The following is an 18,092-nucleotide window of genomic DNA, read 5'->3' as shown; positions in this document are numbered from 1 at the left end:
GGTGTCTCTTCACAGCAATACAACCCCAACTAAGACGGATATGGAAATACATAAAAATACATACAAAATATATAAAAATACATAAAAATGATATATTAATGGCTAGAGAAATAGCTCGGTGGTTAAATGTGCTTGTTCCTTTCACAAAGGACCCAACACATACCTGCTGACTCTCGCCGTTCACAACTCCAGTTCCAGGGTGTCCAACCCCTTCTTCTGACCACTGCAGTCTCTGGGTACCCACATGGTCTACATACATGCAGGTGGAATACTCACGCACATAAATCTAAAGAGGAGTAAAGGATGGGGATTTAGAAGAATTGGCTTAAACAATTTTTGATTAGTAAAAATAACTGGATAAAAGTGATTTGACAAACATAAAATCATAGCTGCTCTAGTCTAATCTGGTGAGGCCAGTGCAGACCCAGCTGCATCTAGATAAAACTAAGCTCTTTCCCATCCCAGTACTTGCCACGCCCAACCCGCTTAGCTTCCAAAATTAGATGAAGCCAGGAACATGGAGGTAGGGGAGGATGGGATTCAACACTCCTTAGAGCACCCACTTTCCAGTATTTGCTGTCTCATTCTTATTCTGTAATAGTTTTGAAACATTAGTCTGCTTGTGTTCTGATGAGAACGTGTGATGTATATGGAGTTTGTTTTTCCTCACTTTTCACTGTTAGAAAGCCATGTTTCACGGACTCCCTGGATTAAACATAGAGATGCCCGCAGTGCTATACCCAACTCCACTTCCTCAGTATGATGGGCGATCACCTGTTAAACCCCAGCAGCCGGAATCCACTACTGCTCGACCATCTGCGGTATGTGTCTGTCCACTGAGATTTCAGCTGTGGAGCAGTCGAGTGCTTGCCTTTAGCTATGTATGTTTTTTGTGATTTGCTTCCCAGCTGCCTCAAGAGGCCACTGAGAGCTTGTTTGCAAGTTAGTGTGGTTAATATAGAAATTTTAAATCAGTCAGATTTCTAAGAGTGCCAGTTGGAGCACCCTGTGCTTCAGTTGTCTGGGCAGTATAACTGCTACAAGCTTTTCCTTTACATCCAACACTGAGAGCTCATTCCTCGGCCTCTCCAAACCAAGAAGAATCAATACACTCCTGTGTGTAAAAGGCCGGCTGTCACAGGTACCCGAGTGCAAAAACAGGCGAGGACTCACCACAGAAGCAGCTGGGTGTGTCTGTGTTCCAGTAAACCTTAGTAATGGAAGCCTTTGGGTCATAATGTGGCAGTTCTTCCCTAGAGCCATTGAAGTCCACCAGCCTGTCAGGTCACTGTCCCCACCATGCTACCATCATATTTCCCTGCCTTTCTAGACAGCTGTCTCCTCCCTCAGTTCCCTTGGACACTCTGAAGCAAACAGGTGTATGTCCAGTAGTGTTCGTCATGCATCACGCCGGGCATGTCACGCCAATCTCTGATTTTTGTCCTCATCACTTTTTCTCGTACAGCATGTGTGAACATCCCCAGTCAGCTTCAAATGAAAAAGTACCACAGTGATTTCAGTGAAAAGTAGTTTTGGGATGACTATCATAATGTATATGGGCAAATATCTATTTATACATATAGGCATGTGTCTGTGTGTATGTATGTATGTATTTTGTCTTTGTTTGCTCTTAAAATCAGAATAAAAAGAAAAAACACAAAGTAAAAACAAAGAAAACTCAACAAGGAGAGAAAGCGGAGGAGGAAGAGGAGGAGCCCTGTGGTGAAGTGGAAGCAGCACCAAGGCTCAGCATGGACCAGGCGAATGCGAGTGGCGAGAGCGCCTGGTGCTCCTCCCCGTGGGGCTCCCAGGGTTTGCCTGTGGATGGAGGCAGAGCTGCCGGAAGAGAGCAGGCCTCCTTGCCCTTCGCCGCCTCCAGCTGGAAGAGAGTCAGCAGCAGTGAGTCAGACTACTCGGATGCAGAAGGAGGCATGCAGGGTAAAATGAGGTAGTAGTATTTTGTTATGATATTCTACCTGACATTTGTAGTTGCATGTGACTTTTAGAACGTGCCTGCCATGTGGCACTGGCCTTGACGTCTCTTTCATGTGTGGCTTTGTACCACTTGGGTTCCTGGCCACTTGTTGGACCTGCCTTGTGAATGCTGCTGTCTGGTCTGTTCATCTTATTAGCCTCTAGGCCTCTCCAGAGTGCACTCACAAGTCTTTTTTTCTGGAAAACTTTTCTGACACCTCCCTTCTGGCCTAAGCTCTCAGTTACATGACCCCATCATTAATCTTTGCCCTAGTGCCATGGAAAGTGTGTGACAGTTCGTTCTTTTCTTTCTTTTTTTTTTTCTTTTCTTTTTTTGTAAAGATTTTATTTGTTTATTATGCATACAGTGTTCTGCATGCATGTATGCCTGCATGTCAGAAGAGAGCACCAGATCTCATCATAGATGATTGTAAGCCACCTTGTGGTCACTGGTATTTGAACTCAGGGCCTCTGGAAGAGCAGTCAGTGCTCTTAACCTCTGAGCCATCTCTCCAGCCTGACAGTTCTTTCTTGAACCATCCATCACTGCCACTAAAAAGTGCATCAAGGGCAGGGGCTTTGTGCATAGCCACCTCAAGCACTGTGACCCATATAAGGTCACTTGGGGTCTCCACTGAGCAGATGCAAGGATACCCAGCGCTATCCTTGTCTAACTCTGGTTTCCTAGTCAAAATGTTACTCTCTTATTCTCCGCCTGCTTGCATATTTATCACCCTTAATAGCTTGGAGCAAAAATACCTAACATGTTTTGATCATACTCTAAAAGGGATAACATCCTTAGGGGTGTTCAGGATGCTTAACTTCTCAAAGCATTTGAAGTGGTTAGAGTAAACAACCTTTCCATTCACATTTCTAAAATTTCGTGCTAAAACTTTTTTTTTTTTCTTACTCTGAAAGGTCATACCAGGCCAAGGTTCGCCAAGGGGCACTAGCTTGTTTTCTTTCTACTATCAAATCAATAGAAAAGAAAGTTCTATACGGCTACTGGTCTGCCTTTGTTCCTGACACGCCGGAGCTCGGAAGCCCACAGTCGGTGTCCTTAATGACACTCACATTAAAGGACCCGTCTCCAAAGGTGAGGATGCCGAGCCAAAGCTTTATGAGAAGAAGAAGTCACATTTTGTGTCCTCTTTCTTCTTTGCGCTATCTGATCGTCTCTGAACTCTGCTCTCACTAATACCATCCCAGGTCTTGACTTGAGAACCTTAATAGGCAGGAAATGACAAGGGGTCCGGCTTCTGCGGACCACGTGGTAGGATTACATCTTAGGCCCAGGGCTGCGTGAAGTCAGAGCCCACTGACCTGTAACTTCCGTGTCTCCTGTGAGCCCCACTGAAGCTGTGGTGTTTATAAAAGGTACAATGAGGAAGTGACTTAGCTCAGTGGACTGTAGGGTGTAATGGTTGTAAAGGCTGGCTAAAGCTAGACAGGTGTCTAATGTTCTGTGAGAGCAGGAGGTACTTCTGTATATAAAATAATGTGCTGACAAATTTTCCCAAATCTTAAAGAATCATGAATGATTTACATATTTTAATGAGAAAAGGCAACTTCAAGAAAGAAAAACAATGGTTTGGCAGCCTTGCTAGCATCAGCAACTACCCCGTGGCAGATGGAGTGTCTGCCTCTGTTCAGACATGTTCACTCCTCTTTAATCTAGCTCTCAACCAAGGAAGAAAAGGAGTCTGTTCTCAGCCTTACAGCTGTGACTGTTAAAACTCACACTGAATAGCTCCTGGCTTTCCTTAGGAAGCCCAGCTACCCACTGAAAGTGAGTATTTTAATAAGGCCTATCGATGTGTTACCTATTTTTAAGGTTCCTTTCTAAAATAATAGTGTAATCCACAGTAGGTTGGGATTCTCCAAAGTCATTTGAATACCTAATTATAATCTGTGTCATTGGAGTGATGGCTTCCTGGTAGAGCACTGGCTGCTCTTCCAGAGGACCCAGGTTTAATTCCCAGCATCCACATGACAGCTCACAACCTTCTGTAACTGGCTTTTCCTTAATAAACAGCAGTCTGTGGTAAGGATGTGGATTTTTGTTTTGTTTTGTTTTGTTTTTCCCATTCCATCCATAACATGATGTGTAGGGTCAGCAGGATGACTCAGTGTTTAAGTGCTTACTGTGTAAGCATGAAGAAATGACCTCAGATCCATAGCACAGCCATCAAGAATCTGGGGAGCTGGGGACAGATAGATCCCTAGGGCTCGCTGGCCAACCAGCCTAGCCAAGTCAGTGAGCTCCAGGTTCAGTGAGAGGCCTTCTCTCCAAAAATGAAGTGAAGAGCAACTAAGCCAAACGCCTGGCCTCACCCTCTGACCTCCACATACATGTGCATGCGTGTGAAAACACCCATGAACATATACACATACCACGTACATTCTTTACCCCATATGCCACCTGTCTAAGGTGTTAGTTCCTACACCCAAGTGTTTCTAAACATCGACTCAACATTGTTAATATATGCACAAACACACACTCGGCTGCTTCAGAGTAGAATGTAAGCAGATACTCTTGGGAACCTTGACTTGAACTCTAGGTTTGTATCTTTCCCTCCCAGGAGCTGTTGGGCTCTCTTTCCATTGGCGGTATGCTTAGATATGTAGTACTCTAATCTCTCATGATTCCCACACTTAGGATGCAGATCTGTGTGCTGTGGTAGGCATTGGAGTTCTGCCTCACAGCTGTCCCATGGCCGTGTGATAGAGGATTTCATTGAGTGTGGTACTGTGTAGCTACCCTCAGTACCCAATACACCCTCCATTGCCTTCGTTCTTCTAATAAGCTGGCTCTGAACTCGTGGAACATTGAGTGTGTATTAGGAAGGGAGCCTGGATCCCAACTTCTGACTCATCAGTGTGAATCATCTTGAAATTCCAGACACGTGCCTGTGCTCTTCAAGTTCTGTCTGCCATCTTGGAAGGCTCAAAGCAGTTCCTTTCTGTTGCTGAAGACACTAGTGACCACAAACGGGCTTTCACGCCCTTCTCAGTCACAATTGCATCCAGCATTAGAGAGTTGCACAGATGTCTTTTGTTAGCTTTGGTGGCAGAGTCCTCGTCCCAGACCCTTACTCAGATAATTAAGGTAAGTCCCTGATTACCTTCGGAATTCAGTTTATGTAGTGTATAGTGTTACACCTCAACTAAAAGTAATTTGACCTAAGAGTATAAGAAATAATTATATTAAAGACAACTGTTTGGGAGTCTATACCTCTTTATTTAACTATAGACATGAAAAAAAGACTGGTTTTCACTTAGCATAAAAACATTTAAAATGAGGGGAGGGAGGGCTGGTGGGATGGCTCAGAGGGTAAAGGTGCTTGCCAGGTTTAATCCCCAGAAACTATGTGGTAGGAGAGGACAGATTCCCACAGCTGCCCTCTGACCTCCTCATACACTTGCACACTCAAAACATAAATGTAAAAAAAAAATTATTTTAAAGACCTTTTAAAGTAAATATTGTAAATGTGTCTTTCTGTTCTGCTGCAGTGCCTTGCAAATCTAGTATCAAACGCCCCCTACAACCGTCTGAAACTCAGCTTGCTAACCAAAGTCTGGAACCACATAAAGCCTTACATCCGCCACAAAGGTTGGTAGTTCAGACTGCTGCTTTCTATCCATCACATGTAGAGTAGCAATGGGTTTGGGGGTTGGTTTGTTTGTTTTAGTTTTTCGAGACAGGGTTTCTCTGTATAGCCCTGGCTGTCCTGGAACTCACTTTGTAGACCAGGCTGACCTTGAACTAGAGATCCACCTGCCTCTGCCTCCCAAGTGCTGGGATTAAAGGCGTGCGCCACCACTGCCCAGCCTGAGTAGCAATGTTTAAAAGAAAGAGAAGTAAGTATTTAGTGCCTCTTCCAGCTCTGAGGTCTCTGAAAGTCTCAGCCTTTCAAGGCTGTCAGCCATTGCTAGAAGGCCAAGTAGGAAGGGAATGAGCAGGAGAACTGACCGTGAATTGAGAGCCTGACTTTCCACAGTAAAGAAACCACATCTCAGATTAGGAGTGAGCCAAGTACAAGCGGCTGTATCAAATGTATAAGAATCAACATCAGGGGCTGGGGATATGGCTCAGTGGTTAAGAGCACTGCCTGCTCTTCCGAAGGTCCTGAGTTCAAAGCCCACCAACCACATGGTGGCTCACAAGCATCCCTAATGAGATCTGATGCCCTCTTCTGGTCTGAAGACAGCTACAGTTTACTTACCTACATATAACGTTAAATAAATCTTTGGGCTGGAGAAAGCAGGGCCAGTGCAAGCAGAGGTCCTGAGTTCAATTCCTAGCAACCACATGATGGCTCACAACCATCTGTACAGCTGCAGTGTACTCATTTACATTAAATAAATAAATATTAAAAAAAAAAAAAAAGAATCAACATCAGTAGGTAGAGGGAGGGAGGGAGGAAGGAGGGAGGGAGGGAAGGAGGGTGGGTAGATGAGTGGATGGATGGATGGGTGGATGGTGTCATGTATTGGGAAGAAAAACTGTAGTACAAGAACCTGACTTCTGTACCGTGATCTGTGAAGTTCATGTAAAGCCCTATGAAGTTAGTTCACATCTCTAACTGTTGACTTACTGCTGTGAATCTTGGATTTTCCCATACATAAGGTATATGAGCTGTGAGCACCTGCCTTTAGAATTTTCCTTTTTGTTTGTTTGCAAGATTTCAGATCAGACTCACTCTTAGTCTAGTTTTCATTCAAAGTTTCAGAGTAAGAAGGCAGTGTGGGTGTCTTCTAAAATGCTGTGGAAGGGACACTGGCTCTGGACTCAGTCTAATGATCTACAACAGCCCCCACTTCTTCATCTTCACAGCCATGGCCTGTTCAGAACTCAGAACCCTGAACCCCGATTTCCTCCTAACAGAAAGACTCGTACCTGTTCGCTAAGATTCTCTTAAGGCTCAAATGATAGGCTGAGGTCAACCTACTCCTTACACCAGTCTATAAGTGAGGAGACAAAAAGATAAGGCCTGTATTGAGGCCGCTCATCAGTGATGGCCAAAGCACAATTAAGAACCCAGCTCTTAGCTGGGCCATGGTAGCACACAGCTTTAATCCAGCACTCTGGAGACAGAGGCAAGCAGATCTCAGAGTTTGAGGCCAGCAAACTACAGAGCATAAATCAGTAGAAGAACGTAGAGAGCCCAGAAGTTCACCCACATTCATCCTTAGCAGCGGGTCACAGCAAAAGAGCCAAGACAGCTCTTCACCTAATGGTGATAGACCAGCTAGACAGCCACATGCAAAAAACTGAGCCCAAATGCAGGCCTTTCAGCTTTTCCTTTTTCTTTTTATGTATGTGTGGCGTGGGTGCATTTGTCTGTGTGGTATGAGTGTGAGTGTGGGTCTCTGTGGTGTGAGTATGTCTATATGTGTGGTGTGGGTATGTGTGTCTGTGGACCTTTGCATGAGAGTGAGCATGTGCATGTGACGGCCCAAGTCTGGCATCAGGCATGTTCTGAAGTCTCTCCACTTTATTCACTGAGATGGTGTCTCTCAGTTGCATCCAGAGCTCTGGCTGGACATGTCCCTCCCAGGCTCCTGTCTCTTGTCTTCTGAAACTGGAATTAGGAGTGGACAAACATACGCACTCAGCAGTGTCATGGGTTCTGGGGATGAAAACTCCAGGCCTTGTGTTTTTGGTTAATTGCTTCAATCGTTGAGATATCCCTCTGGCCCTAGTTTGTTTTTGTAATTTTGTTTTGTTTGTTTGTTTATAGCTTTTTCTTTTAACTCCCAGGATCATTCACGTTGATGGATTAATACCATTTTGTCGCTGTGTGAAGCACTCTAGTGCTTTGGTTTTGATATAAGGTCTCCCTGTGTTGCCCAGATTGGCTTCACATGTCCTCCTACCTCAGCTTCCTGCATGCTAGGGTTGTAACAATTATGTGGTTTTACTTTTGTGACTGTGAGTAGGTATATGGTGTGTATGAGGCCAGCAGAGGACCCAGAGTCCCAGGGAACCAAGCTCTAGTGCTCTGCAGGAATAAATGCTAGGATCCCACGAATCCAGCTCCACGCCTGAGTTCTGGGGTTTTTTTTAAATGGAGGAGCCCCACTGGCTGTTAGGATTTTTTTCTAGACCTGACATTTGGATGTTCCTAGTCAGTTGTCTTGTAGAATGTCTAGTGTTCTTGATTTTTCAGATTGTTTCCTCATGATATTATCCCATCCTATCTATGAACTGAAATCAGAAGCTTGATCATATGTAATTTCAAAAGAATCCAGCAGTTCTTAATTGCTGGTAGGGATAACTGCAGTCCTTGTGACAGTGGTTCCATGGTGATAGGCCCTGCCTTTCTTTGGACAGATGTTAATGTCCGAGTGTCAAGTCTCACGCTCCTAGGAGCTATAGTGTCCACTCACGCGCCTTTGCCGGAAGTCCAGCTGCTTCTTCAACAGCCCTGTTCCTCTGGGCTCAGCAGCAGCAGCTCAGCAACCCCTCACCTCAGCACTCCTGATGGCTGGAAGACATTCCCTGCAGGACCCTCTCTGGAAGAAGCATCGCTCAGCTCACCAAAGGGGTCATCGGAGCCCTGCTGGCTCATCCGACTCTGCATTTCCACTGTGGTGCTGCCCAAGGAGGACTCCTGCTCAGGTAGCGATGCTGGCTCCGCCCTGGGCAGCACCTATGAACCATCCCCCATGCGGCTGGAGGCTCTACAGGTAGGAAGTGCCATGTCTCCCTGTCTGAAAGGAAGGGACCATTCCTTCTCAGGACGGTGACAATGCATGGAGCAGATGCATGAATGGCCTTGCCATTTGGTGTGACCTTGGCTCCGTTGTGTTTGGGGCAGTCCTTGTATAGTGTTGAGTGTATTCCCTTTTGCTCTTTTGCTCCAGACTGTTGTAGTCACGTCAAGTATTCTATGACAGACATAGTGACTAAGATTGACTTCTGCAACTTCAAGTTCATTCTCTATAGAGTCTTCATTGCCATCTTATATCTATTTATTGAAACAAAATGACTGTTGCTTCGAAGGAAGAAAATATCCCTCGCAGGGAACACTTGGAGGCAGAGGCAGGCAGATCTTTGTGAATCTAAGACCAACTTGTTTTACATAGCGTGTTCTAGGTCACCCAGGGCTACATAGTAAAAACTCATCTCAACAAAGAAAGGAAGAGAGACAGACAGACTGACAGAAAGAAAGATTTTTGAAAAAAAAAAATGCCTGTACTCAGATGTAGTTTTAAGACATAGGCTTGTGTGTAGTCAGGGTTCTCTAGGGGATATATATGGGGGATTCAATAGAATGGCTTACACGTTGTGGTCCAGCTAGCCCGACAATGACTGTCTACCAATGGAAGGTCCAATAATCTAATAGTTGCTCAGTGCATGCAGCTGGGTATCTTAGATGGTCTTCAGTATATGGCAGAATCCTAAAGAAGTAGGCTCTGATGCCTGTAAAGGAGTGAACTCGCCAGCCAGCAGGCAAAGAGACTGAGCCTCCTTCTTCCATGTCCTTTATATAGATAGGCTGCCAGCAGAAGGCGTGGCCCAGACTAACGGTAAACCTTACCACCTCAGAAGATCCAGATTAAAAGTGGGTCTTCCCGATTCAAATGATTTAAGTAAGACAAAAAAAAAAAATCTGTCAAAACCCAGCTGCTTGGGTTTTAGTTAATTCTAGATGTAGTCAAGTTGATGCCCATAGTAGCCATCACAGCTCAGTTCTGGCAGGCTGTTGATCGTCTGAGGACACCAAACACACCCTCTACCCTTCCAGCTCGGTTCTTCCAGCTATAAATTCCAAAAAAATCTACATCAAAGGCTTCTGGGTCTTGAGTGAGACATCGCCGGCCAATAAAGGGTCATGGAGCTGATGCCAGCCGTAGCTAGGTAACGGCTGCTCGGCCTCAGACTTGCAATCCGTGTTAGCTGTGAGTGCTTGTGGAAATGTGGGAACCCTTCTGGATCGTGCAGCCTTGCCCGCCTTTAGATGAGCTAATCAGTCGCCTGTTCTCTATGTAGGTTTTGGCTCACCTGGCGAGAGGCTATTTTTCAACGGCTCAGTTGTACTTGATGGAGCTGGGCGAGGTGATCTGTAAGTGCATGTGTGAGGCAAACCCATCCATTCAGCTCCACGGCGTGAAGGTAAGCTCGCTTCTGTGGTTTCCCAGGTTTCAGGTGAGGAGGGGTGCGTCCCTCTCCTGACTCATCTGCAGAGGGTTAGTTGAGCATAAGGTGTCAGCTTTGCTCCTTGAAAGAAGAGCTCTGTCAGAGTCACTGAGAAGAGAAAATACAGTTAGAAATTACTTTTCCTACACTGTGTGCACGCCTTTAACTCCAGCATGAGAGAGGCAGAAGTCATTGGATCTCGTAAGTTCGAGGCCAGCCAGGGCTACATAATGAGACCCTGTCTGAAAGAAACAAACGAAAAGGAAAAGGAAGGAAGAGAAACTACGTTTGCTGTTGATTTGAGATGATACAGACTGAAGCAGGGTATTTGCGGCCTCCGTAGAACCGCGCCTCTGCTCTGACCACCATTTCTTGTATCTTGGCAGCTCCTGGAAGAACTGGGTACAGGCTTGATACAGCAGTACAAGCCAGATTCCAACATAGTACCTGAACAGAGAGTGCCAGTCCACCTGGTAAGCCCACCTCCAGCCCCCGTGTCTTCTCCTCTGTTCTACTGGGCTCAGTAATGAAGTGGAGCAGGTGATGTCATTTCTTCCAGTGTTGAAAACTATGGTGCACCAGTGAAATGGCGCTGCGGGAAGGATGCTTGCCACCCAAGGCTGCACACCTGACAGTCTGAGTGTGATCTCTGGAGCCCACATAAGGAACCAATTCCACCAAGTTTTCCTCTGACATCCCCATGTGCACCGTGACAGATGTGGCCACAAAGGTCGTACATGTGCACACTAATAACAGATAAAATTCAGAACAAATCTATGGTGTTCTGGTTGTGGAATAAGCACACCAGAGTTTATTATTACTGGGATATGTCATGTGTGCTAATGTCTACATGTGGAGAGTCAAAGATAGTTTGCGGAGTTGGTTCTCTATGGCCACTTTTGTTTGGGTTCCAGAGATTGAACTCAGGTCACCAGCTTGCACAACAAGTGCCTTTACACACTGAACCATCTCATCTGCCCCAGGACTTCTTACCCCTGTTGAACTATAAGCTGCTACTGCTGATTAACCCTGTAGCTATCTACCTCTGCTCTCTATCACCACCACCACCATCATTGTCACTATTTCTGTCAACTCAGTTGCACTGTAGTGTCCTACTGGATGTGGCTGGTTATTTCAGAAGTTGTTTCCATTACTTTGGAAGATGAACAGTGAAAACACTTATAAAACGCTACCACTTCAGCCAAACTCTTCTCATCTGCAAGGCTGCATCTAGAGGGCCTGGCTTCACCAGGTCCCACATTAGCCACTTTTTGCAGTAAATCTCCACCCAAATACGCCCCTGCAATGAAAACACGACTCAATATGAATACATGCTGTACGCCTAGTTTGGGCAGATCTATTGCTACACTACCCTCTTCCACATTTATGAGACCCCATAGAACTTTCGGATTCTCCAGGCCATGTGCTTCTGCTCTGCTTCTCTTCTTCCTCCTCTGCATCCTCTCCCACTTCCATTTTCTCCTTCTCTCTCACTCTCTCTCTCCTTCCCCTCCACCTTCCCTTTTATCTGCCCAATCATCAGCTCTCCTTTATTTTACAAATTAAGGTGGGAAGCAGGTTTACAGGAAATCACCTCTGGTTCTAACTGTTGCTCTGTTCCAGGTGGTGGTGTTCTGGACTGCGATGCTGAGTGGTCCTTTGCCCCGAGCCCTGCAGTCTGCAGAGCACCCGACTCTCCAGGCGAGCGCCTGCGATGCCCTGTCCTCCATCTTGCCAGAGGCCTTCAGCAGTTTGCCGGTAACCTGCCACGGGCCTTCACTCCTTGACCGTGCCCTGGGCATCAGGGCACCAGTGTGATTCTCTGTTCTGAAATCTCTTTAATAAAGAAGCTGTTTCTGTTGAGTTTGTGGTGAGAGCAGTGAAGCGTTGCTCCTCCAGGAAAGCCTTGCTTCCTGGGCCCTAGAGTGGGTGGGTGTGGGCAGCACAGCTGAGGGCGGATTCACAAACATGTCGTGTCCTGAGATGAAAGTCTTGGGTCCACATCCCAGCCATTCCTCCAGTTCTTTGGCTCCTTGAATTTCTTTAAAGCTTTGTATCATCTGTTTATCAGAGGAGTCACATGAGAGGTAACTGGTAAAAATCCTTGTTTTGAGGCCTCCACCTGCGGTCTTCACCCAGCCCATACCTGATCCATCGCCCTGGGTGAGGATCCTATGTCTGATTTTGGCTGCTCCTGTTCGTTCCTCAGTGGCTTTTAACTGTTCTTAGTTATGTAAATTAGCTTTTATACAGGAGGCAGGTAATGAAGCAGAAGGCTTAAATGAACTTGTTCACATCATTGAAAGGTGCAGTGTGCTAAGATGCTCTGCGTGCGCCTTACCCAGAATCCCTGCTCACACGCCTGCCCCAGTGTCAGGCACCTGCCCTTTACAGGAGTCGACTGCAGGTCGCAGAGGGGATTGACCCCGGCACAGGCGGTCTCCCCACAGCTGCTCCTGGAAGACTGGCTTACTGTTCTTCCTTCTCACTTTCCGTGTTTCGAACCTTCTCGTTGCAGAATGACAAGCAGATTTTGTGCATTACAGTGTTGCTCGGCCTGAATGACAGCAAGAACCATCTAGTGAAAGCCGCCACCTCCAGGGCCCTTGGAGTCTACGTGCTTTTCCCATGCCTCAGACAGGTGAGAGGAAGCCTGGCGTGCCCTCCCCCAGTTCCTCAGCACCTATACCACGAGTGTATTTGTGGGCATGAGGCTTCTGCGCTGACAGTGAAGGAAATTAGCCTGTTATGTGGTCAGATTTCCTCAGGTGCTATTTTGCTGCACAGCACCTGCGCTTCGTTTGCTAATTGTTCAACACACTGCCTGGGACTGTAGTGTGCAGCAAATGTTTAATTAGTGAATAATTGGCTAAGGATGAAAAAGAGGAAGTTACCACATGGAAGTAATGACTGAGAAACGGTGCTTTTGGGAACTGCTTTCACTGTCAGGACGTTGTTGAAGGAGGTGGAAGTCAGCCCAAGCACAGAACGCACAGGTGACGGTCCCAGGCTCACACTGGCTCCATAGCAAACTTTTTAAATCAAAATCAAAATTACCGTAAAGGCCTAAAACTTTCTGTGAAAATAAGCTGTAAAGTTGAGAGGCAGCAGTGTGAGCTCCTTAGTAATGTAGCCTGGTTTGTTGTACAGGACGTCATATTTGTTGCAGACACAGCAAATGCTATATTGATGTCACTTCAAGATAAGTCACTAAATGTGCGCGCCAAAGCAGCCTGGTCCCTGGGCAACCTGACAGATACTCTGATTGTCAACATGTAAGTGACTCAGCTGTTTTCCCTGAGTGGCATCTCTTTCAGAATCCCTAAAAGGTGTCTTTCATCCCTACTGGGAAAGAATTGGCAAGAATCCCCTCATATTATGCAGGCGGTTTTGCTACTTTGTTTTAATATTCCTCTAAGCAATAAACCCAGTAGTTTATTTTAATGTATTAAGAATACATATGCCAGGCAATGGTGGCACACGCCTTTAATCCCAGCACTTGGGAGGCAGAGGCAGGCGGATTTCTGAGTTCAAGGCTATAGCCTGGTCTACAGAGTGAGTTCCAGGACAGCCAGGGCTATACAGAGAAACCCTGACTCGAAAATAAAAAAAAAAATAAAATAAAATAAAATACATATTACTCTATTACAGTATATATATCTTCAACAATACCATGTGCTGTTGTAAGTGTATACCCACATTGTAGAAAATATCACAGTAGAAATCCAAAACCTTTGTAACAGTTGCTCTGTTCTTAGGATGCAGAGGGGGTTTTTTGGATTTGTTTTATTAAATATTTTTACATATAATATATTTTAACCAACTCCTCTCAGATCCTCCCACCCTCCTACCCATCCAACTTCATATTCGATCTCTCTCTCTCTCCCTCTCCTTCTCTCTCCCCCTCTTTCTTCCCCTATCCCTCCCTCAAAAAACAGGAGCCTGCCCTGGAGTATAATTGATATACCCCAGGACACTCCATTGGAGGAAGAAAAATAAATAAATTTTAAATATATATATATATATATATATATATATATATACACACACACACATATACATATATGTGTGTGTGTGTGGAATTTATTCACAGATCAAAAGACTTTGAACAGTACTAAGGGGTATGCAGTATAGAATCTGCCTCCTTCCCATAATGCCCCATTCCCCTATCACTAGAGCTGGCAGCCAGCATACTTTCTGTCATTTAATTCTGTATAAGAGGCATGTGTAGCACACTGGGCCATTCTCTGCACTGGGTGTTTAATAAACGCCTGCTACCCCAACCCCACCGAGAGACGCATCCTTCTCCATCCCCTTGCTGAGTGCTCGTTTTAGGCCTTGGGCTTGTGGGTATCGACAGGCAGTGAACACTTGCAGGCATAAAATGTCCATTTTGACATAACCCTGTGGTTGCATTCTTAAGTGTGGAATTGACACCTAGGTGTGGTGGCATTTGCCTATAATCAGCCGGGTCAAGAGGATCACAAATTTGAAGTCAACATAGGCTCCATACCAAGTCCCAGGCCAGTCTGAGCTCTGTAATGAAGCCCTGGCTCAAAAACAAACAAACAAACAAAAACAAGAAAGATGTGTGAGTTCTTGATGTGATCTGAAAAGATCTGTCAAGCTGTTTTCCTCAAGTTTTTACCATCTGTACTTGGTGACTCTGTCTCTGTGTACACACATTTAAGTGGTGTTTTCTTTTTATCCTGCCTTGTGCCTGGGGTGGGACAGGGACACACCAGATCCAAGTTTCCAGGATGAGTTCTCTGGACTCCTGCTCTTGAAAATGTTGCAGTGTGCAATACAAGCCTCCACAGACAAAGACAAGGTATGCGCAAGATGGCGAGGGTGCACACTTAGGCACAGCTGCTCCAGCAGGCTGTCTGACTGTCAGCTGTCCTGTGTTCACGGAAGCTCTGGGTGGGTGCTGCCCACTGTACACTTATATAGTTGATTCTGCTGCCTTGTGTCCCGTGGGAAGTACCAGCATTCCTTTGTTGTTGATATTACTGCATGATCTGCTATTTAAAAAGAAGAAAAGAAGAGAAAGCATGCATCTTTAAGTGGAATTGACCAGGAAGATAAAGAGCCTGCATGTGCCTGTCACACGGGACATTTAAAAGCATGGGCTCTGGTGTTAGGTCAGGTGAGCACGCACAGCTCTCAGACTCAGCGCCCTCTTGGGGTTCATGACCTGGGGCGGGGGTGGGAGAGTCTTTTTAAAGGTGGCATTTATACTTTCTGAAACATCTCTGGTAAAATAACTCTGAGACCGTTTATGTTTCGTTCCAGGTCAAAAGCAATGCAGTCCGGGCCCTGGGGAACCTGCTTCATTTTCTACAGCCCTCTCACGTGGAAAGGCCCAGGTTCGCTGAAATCATCGAGGAGTCCATCCAGGCTCTGATCTCCACTGTTGTAAATGAAGCCGCCATGAAAGTGCGATGGAATGCCTGTTACGCGATGGGAAATGTTTTTAAAAACCCTGCTCTTCCACTTGGTAAGATGGTTTCCCTCCCCTTGCCTGTCTGGAGCCTCTGGGGACGGAATAGGCCAGTCTGTGCTGTTGCTAAAGGTATACGTCACAGGAGTAGAAAAACAGCAGGAACCAGGTTTGGTGGAACAATGAAATAAGTCAGTGTTTGATGGGATGTTTTATTGCCATTTCAAAAGTTTATTTACAAAGCTGTTTTTCTAAGCCGAGACAATACTTGTGAAAAGCAAACTTTCTGTCGTATCAGCTCATTAAATACTTAGGAGAGAAGATAGAAACGAAATTGGCCAAGACCACAGAGTTGCCTCTGCAGCAGAGGGTACAGGTTCACATCTCACAAGTTGTGGATTCAGAAATGGATGCTCAGGGTGTGTGCCTCCATCATGCTGTCCTGAACACCCCGAGCCTTGCTCGATGCGTCATCTGGGGCCAGTAGCTTCTGTGTACCACCCCAGCCACTGGGCATGCCAGCCACCACTGGCTCTACATCTCTGCCTCCATCACACGGGAGAGCTAAGGGTGTGTCCCTGAGAGAGGGAGAACAATCATATAGACCAGCAGAGCAGGAACCATGTGAGGGGCAGCTGGCACAGCGTCCTTGCCTCCCAGGAAGTCGGCAGAGCAGCCCGGGGAGACTGGAGGAGTTGCTGGGCTGCAGAGCTGTGAGGAAGCAGGGACAGACTAGATAGTGAGACCGAGCCCTTGCAAATGTCACTAGCATTCACAGGATGAAAGAGTCTGCTCTTCTGGGGGCAACCAAGAAAGGGACAGGCTGAGAAAACATCTGTCTGAGGAGGAGGGAGTGGCTCGGGCCAGAGTGGCTAACAGCACTTCTAAGGAGTCAGACAACATGCTGATCTGGGGGTGGCCACAGAAATGGGAAGAAGACAGATGCGAACATCTTAGTCTTGAAGCTAGAAGTGTGTTTAACCTCTTAACAACAAATGCACAATGTGCTATGGCGGGTTGCTGCCCGGTACTAGCAAGAATGGGGCTGCTGCCTACAGTCCACAGCCACGCCCTGCCAGGAGCAGGTGGATGCAGTTCCTTCCTTGCTCCTCTCACCAGGCCTTGCCCCATTGGACAGATAACAGAGGTCATGCTTCAAGTTTGCCTAGGGAAATAAGGAAGCCAGGGGTCAGTCCTCAGTCCCTTCCCTGGGATCCCCCAGGTCGGCTATTGCTGCCCTGGTCTAGTGAGGAGTCTTAGTCACTATTCTGTAGCTGTGAAGAGATACTATGAGCAAGGGCGCTTATAAAGTTCATTATCCTCATGGTGGGATCATGGTGGCATACATGGTGCTGGGATCAGTAGCTGAGTGCTAAATCCTGATCCACAAGCAGAGAGGCTGGGCCTGTCACAGGCACTGCAGAGCCACCCCATGTGACACACTCCCTCCAACAAAGCCACACCTCCTAATCCTTCTCAAATAGTGCCATTCCCCTGATGACTAAGCATTTAAATACATGAGCCTACGGGGCCATTCTTGCTATAACTCCCTCCACCCTCTCCTGCCCACCCTGTTTGTCTCTAAACCTTCACTAGTTGCAGACTGTGAATTCTTCCTAGGGACAGCTCCGTGGACCTCCCAGGCCTATACAGCCCTGACATCAGTTGTGATGTCATGCAAAAACTTCAAAGTGCGCATCAGATCTGCCGCAGCCCTCTCCGTTCCGAGCAAGAGAGGACAGTACGGGTCCCTAGAACAGTTCATCCAGATCTGGAGTGCGCTGGTCACTGCCCTGCAGAAGAGCGAAGACACCACAGACTTCCTGGAGTTCAAGTACTGTGCCAGCCTGCGGACTCACATCTGCCAGGCGCTGCTTCACCTCCTGAGCCTAGCCAGTGCCTCAGACCTGCCCAGCATTCAAGAAACTCTTAAGCTGCATGGGGATATGATCCGGTCCTACATCCTACAGTTCTTAAAATCAGGAGCAGAGGGAGATGACCCCGGAGCAGTCCACACCCCACAGGAAAGAGTCCAGATGGTCCGAGTGGCCCTGAAGCACATACACAGAGTGCAGGCACTGGCTGGAGACACAGCCAGAGGGGCCATCATGGTATTCTTAGAGGACATCCTGACTGTTCACTGTGACTCCTCGGGAGGACAGGTGGTGCTCCGTGGGCCCTCAGATCAGTGACTTTCCCACCCTCCCCTCACAGGTCATGAGTGGGAATCAGACACCAAGCCTGTGCATTTGATCCGTGGAGTTGCATTCTAGGGCAGGCGCATCTGTCAGCATTCATTTAGAACGGGTTAGTGGCTATTTCACTTTTTCTCAAAGGGCTTCGCCACTTTGGAGAGTGGTTCCATTACTGGCCATTCTAACCCAGACAACCAAGAAACCAGGAATCAGGATCTATGTAGCCTGGGCCCAAACAACTGGAATCAGGATCTATGTAGCCTGGGCCCAAACAACTGGAGGTCTTTTAGTCTCAGAAAGGAAAAAATAAATAAATTTAGAAATTAGAATCTTA

At 46.6% G+C, this 18,092-nt stretch overlaps 1 protein-coding gene across 2 annotated transcripts in view; it reads left to right on the top strand.

The window, feature by feature from the left end:
- Positions 1-18,092, top strand: part of Heatr6 (HEAT repeat containing 6) — a 28,789-nt gene extending 10,697 nt beyond the window's left edge. For both annotated transcript variants that reach the window (XM_021176334.3, XM_085829735.1), the window contains exons 7-20: positions 684-821; positions 1,641-1,948; positions 2,893-3,070; positions 4,877-5,083; positions 5,488-5,587; positions 8,312-8,667; positions 9,974-10,096; positions 10,507-10,593; positions 11,744-11,878; positions 12,639-12,761; positions 13,271-13,395; positions 14,855-14,951; positions 15,416-15,620; positions 17,184-18,092. In XM_021176334.3, the coding sequence (XP_021031993.1) occupies positions 684-821; positions 1,641-1,948; positions 2,893-3,070; positions 4,877-5,083; positions 5,488-5,587; positions 8,312-8,667; positions 9,974-10,096; positions 10,507-10,593; positions 11,744-11,878; positions 12,639-12,761; positions 13,271-13,395; positions 14,855-14,951; positions 15,416-15,620; positions 17,184-17,755 (2,754 nt within the window). In that variant the 3' untranslated portion in view covers positions 17,756-18,092. The remainder of the gene's footprint in view (positions 1-683; positions 822-1,640; positions 1,949-2,892; positions 3,071-4,876; positions 5,084-5,487; positions 5,588-8,311; positions 8,668-9,973; positions 10,097-10,506; positions 10,594-11,743; positions 11,879-12,638; positions 12,762-13,270; positions 13,396-14,854; positions 14,952-15,415; positions 15,621-17,183) is intronic.

This window comes from Mus caroli, unplaced genomic scaffold (genome assembly GCF_978045245.1).
Source record: "Mus caroli unplaced genomic scaffold, Mus_caroli_1 scaffold_13, whole genome shotgun sequence".
Classification (NCBI taxonomy): Eukaryota; Metazoa; Chordata; class Mammalia; order Rodentia; family Muridae; genus Mus; species Mus caroli.
Note: the sequence above shows the minus strand (reverse complement) of the source record. Positions and strands in the feature narration are given on the sequence as shown.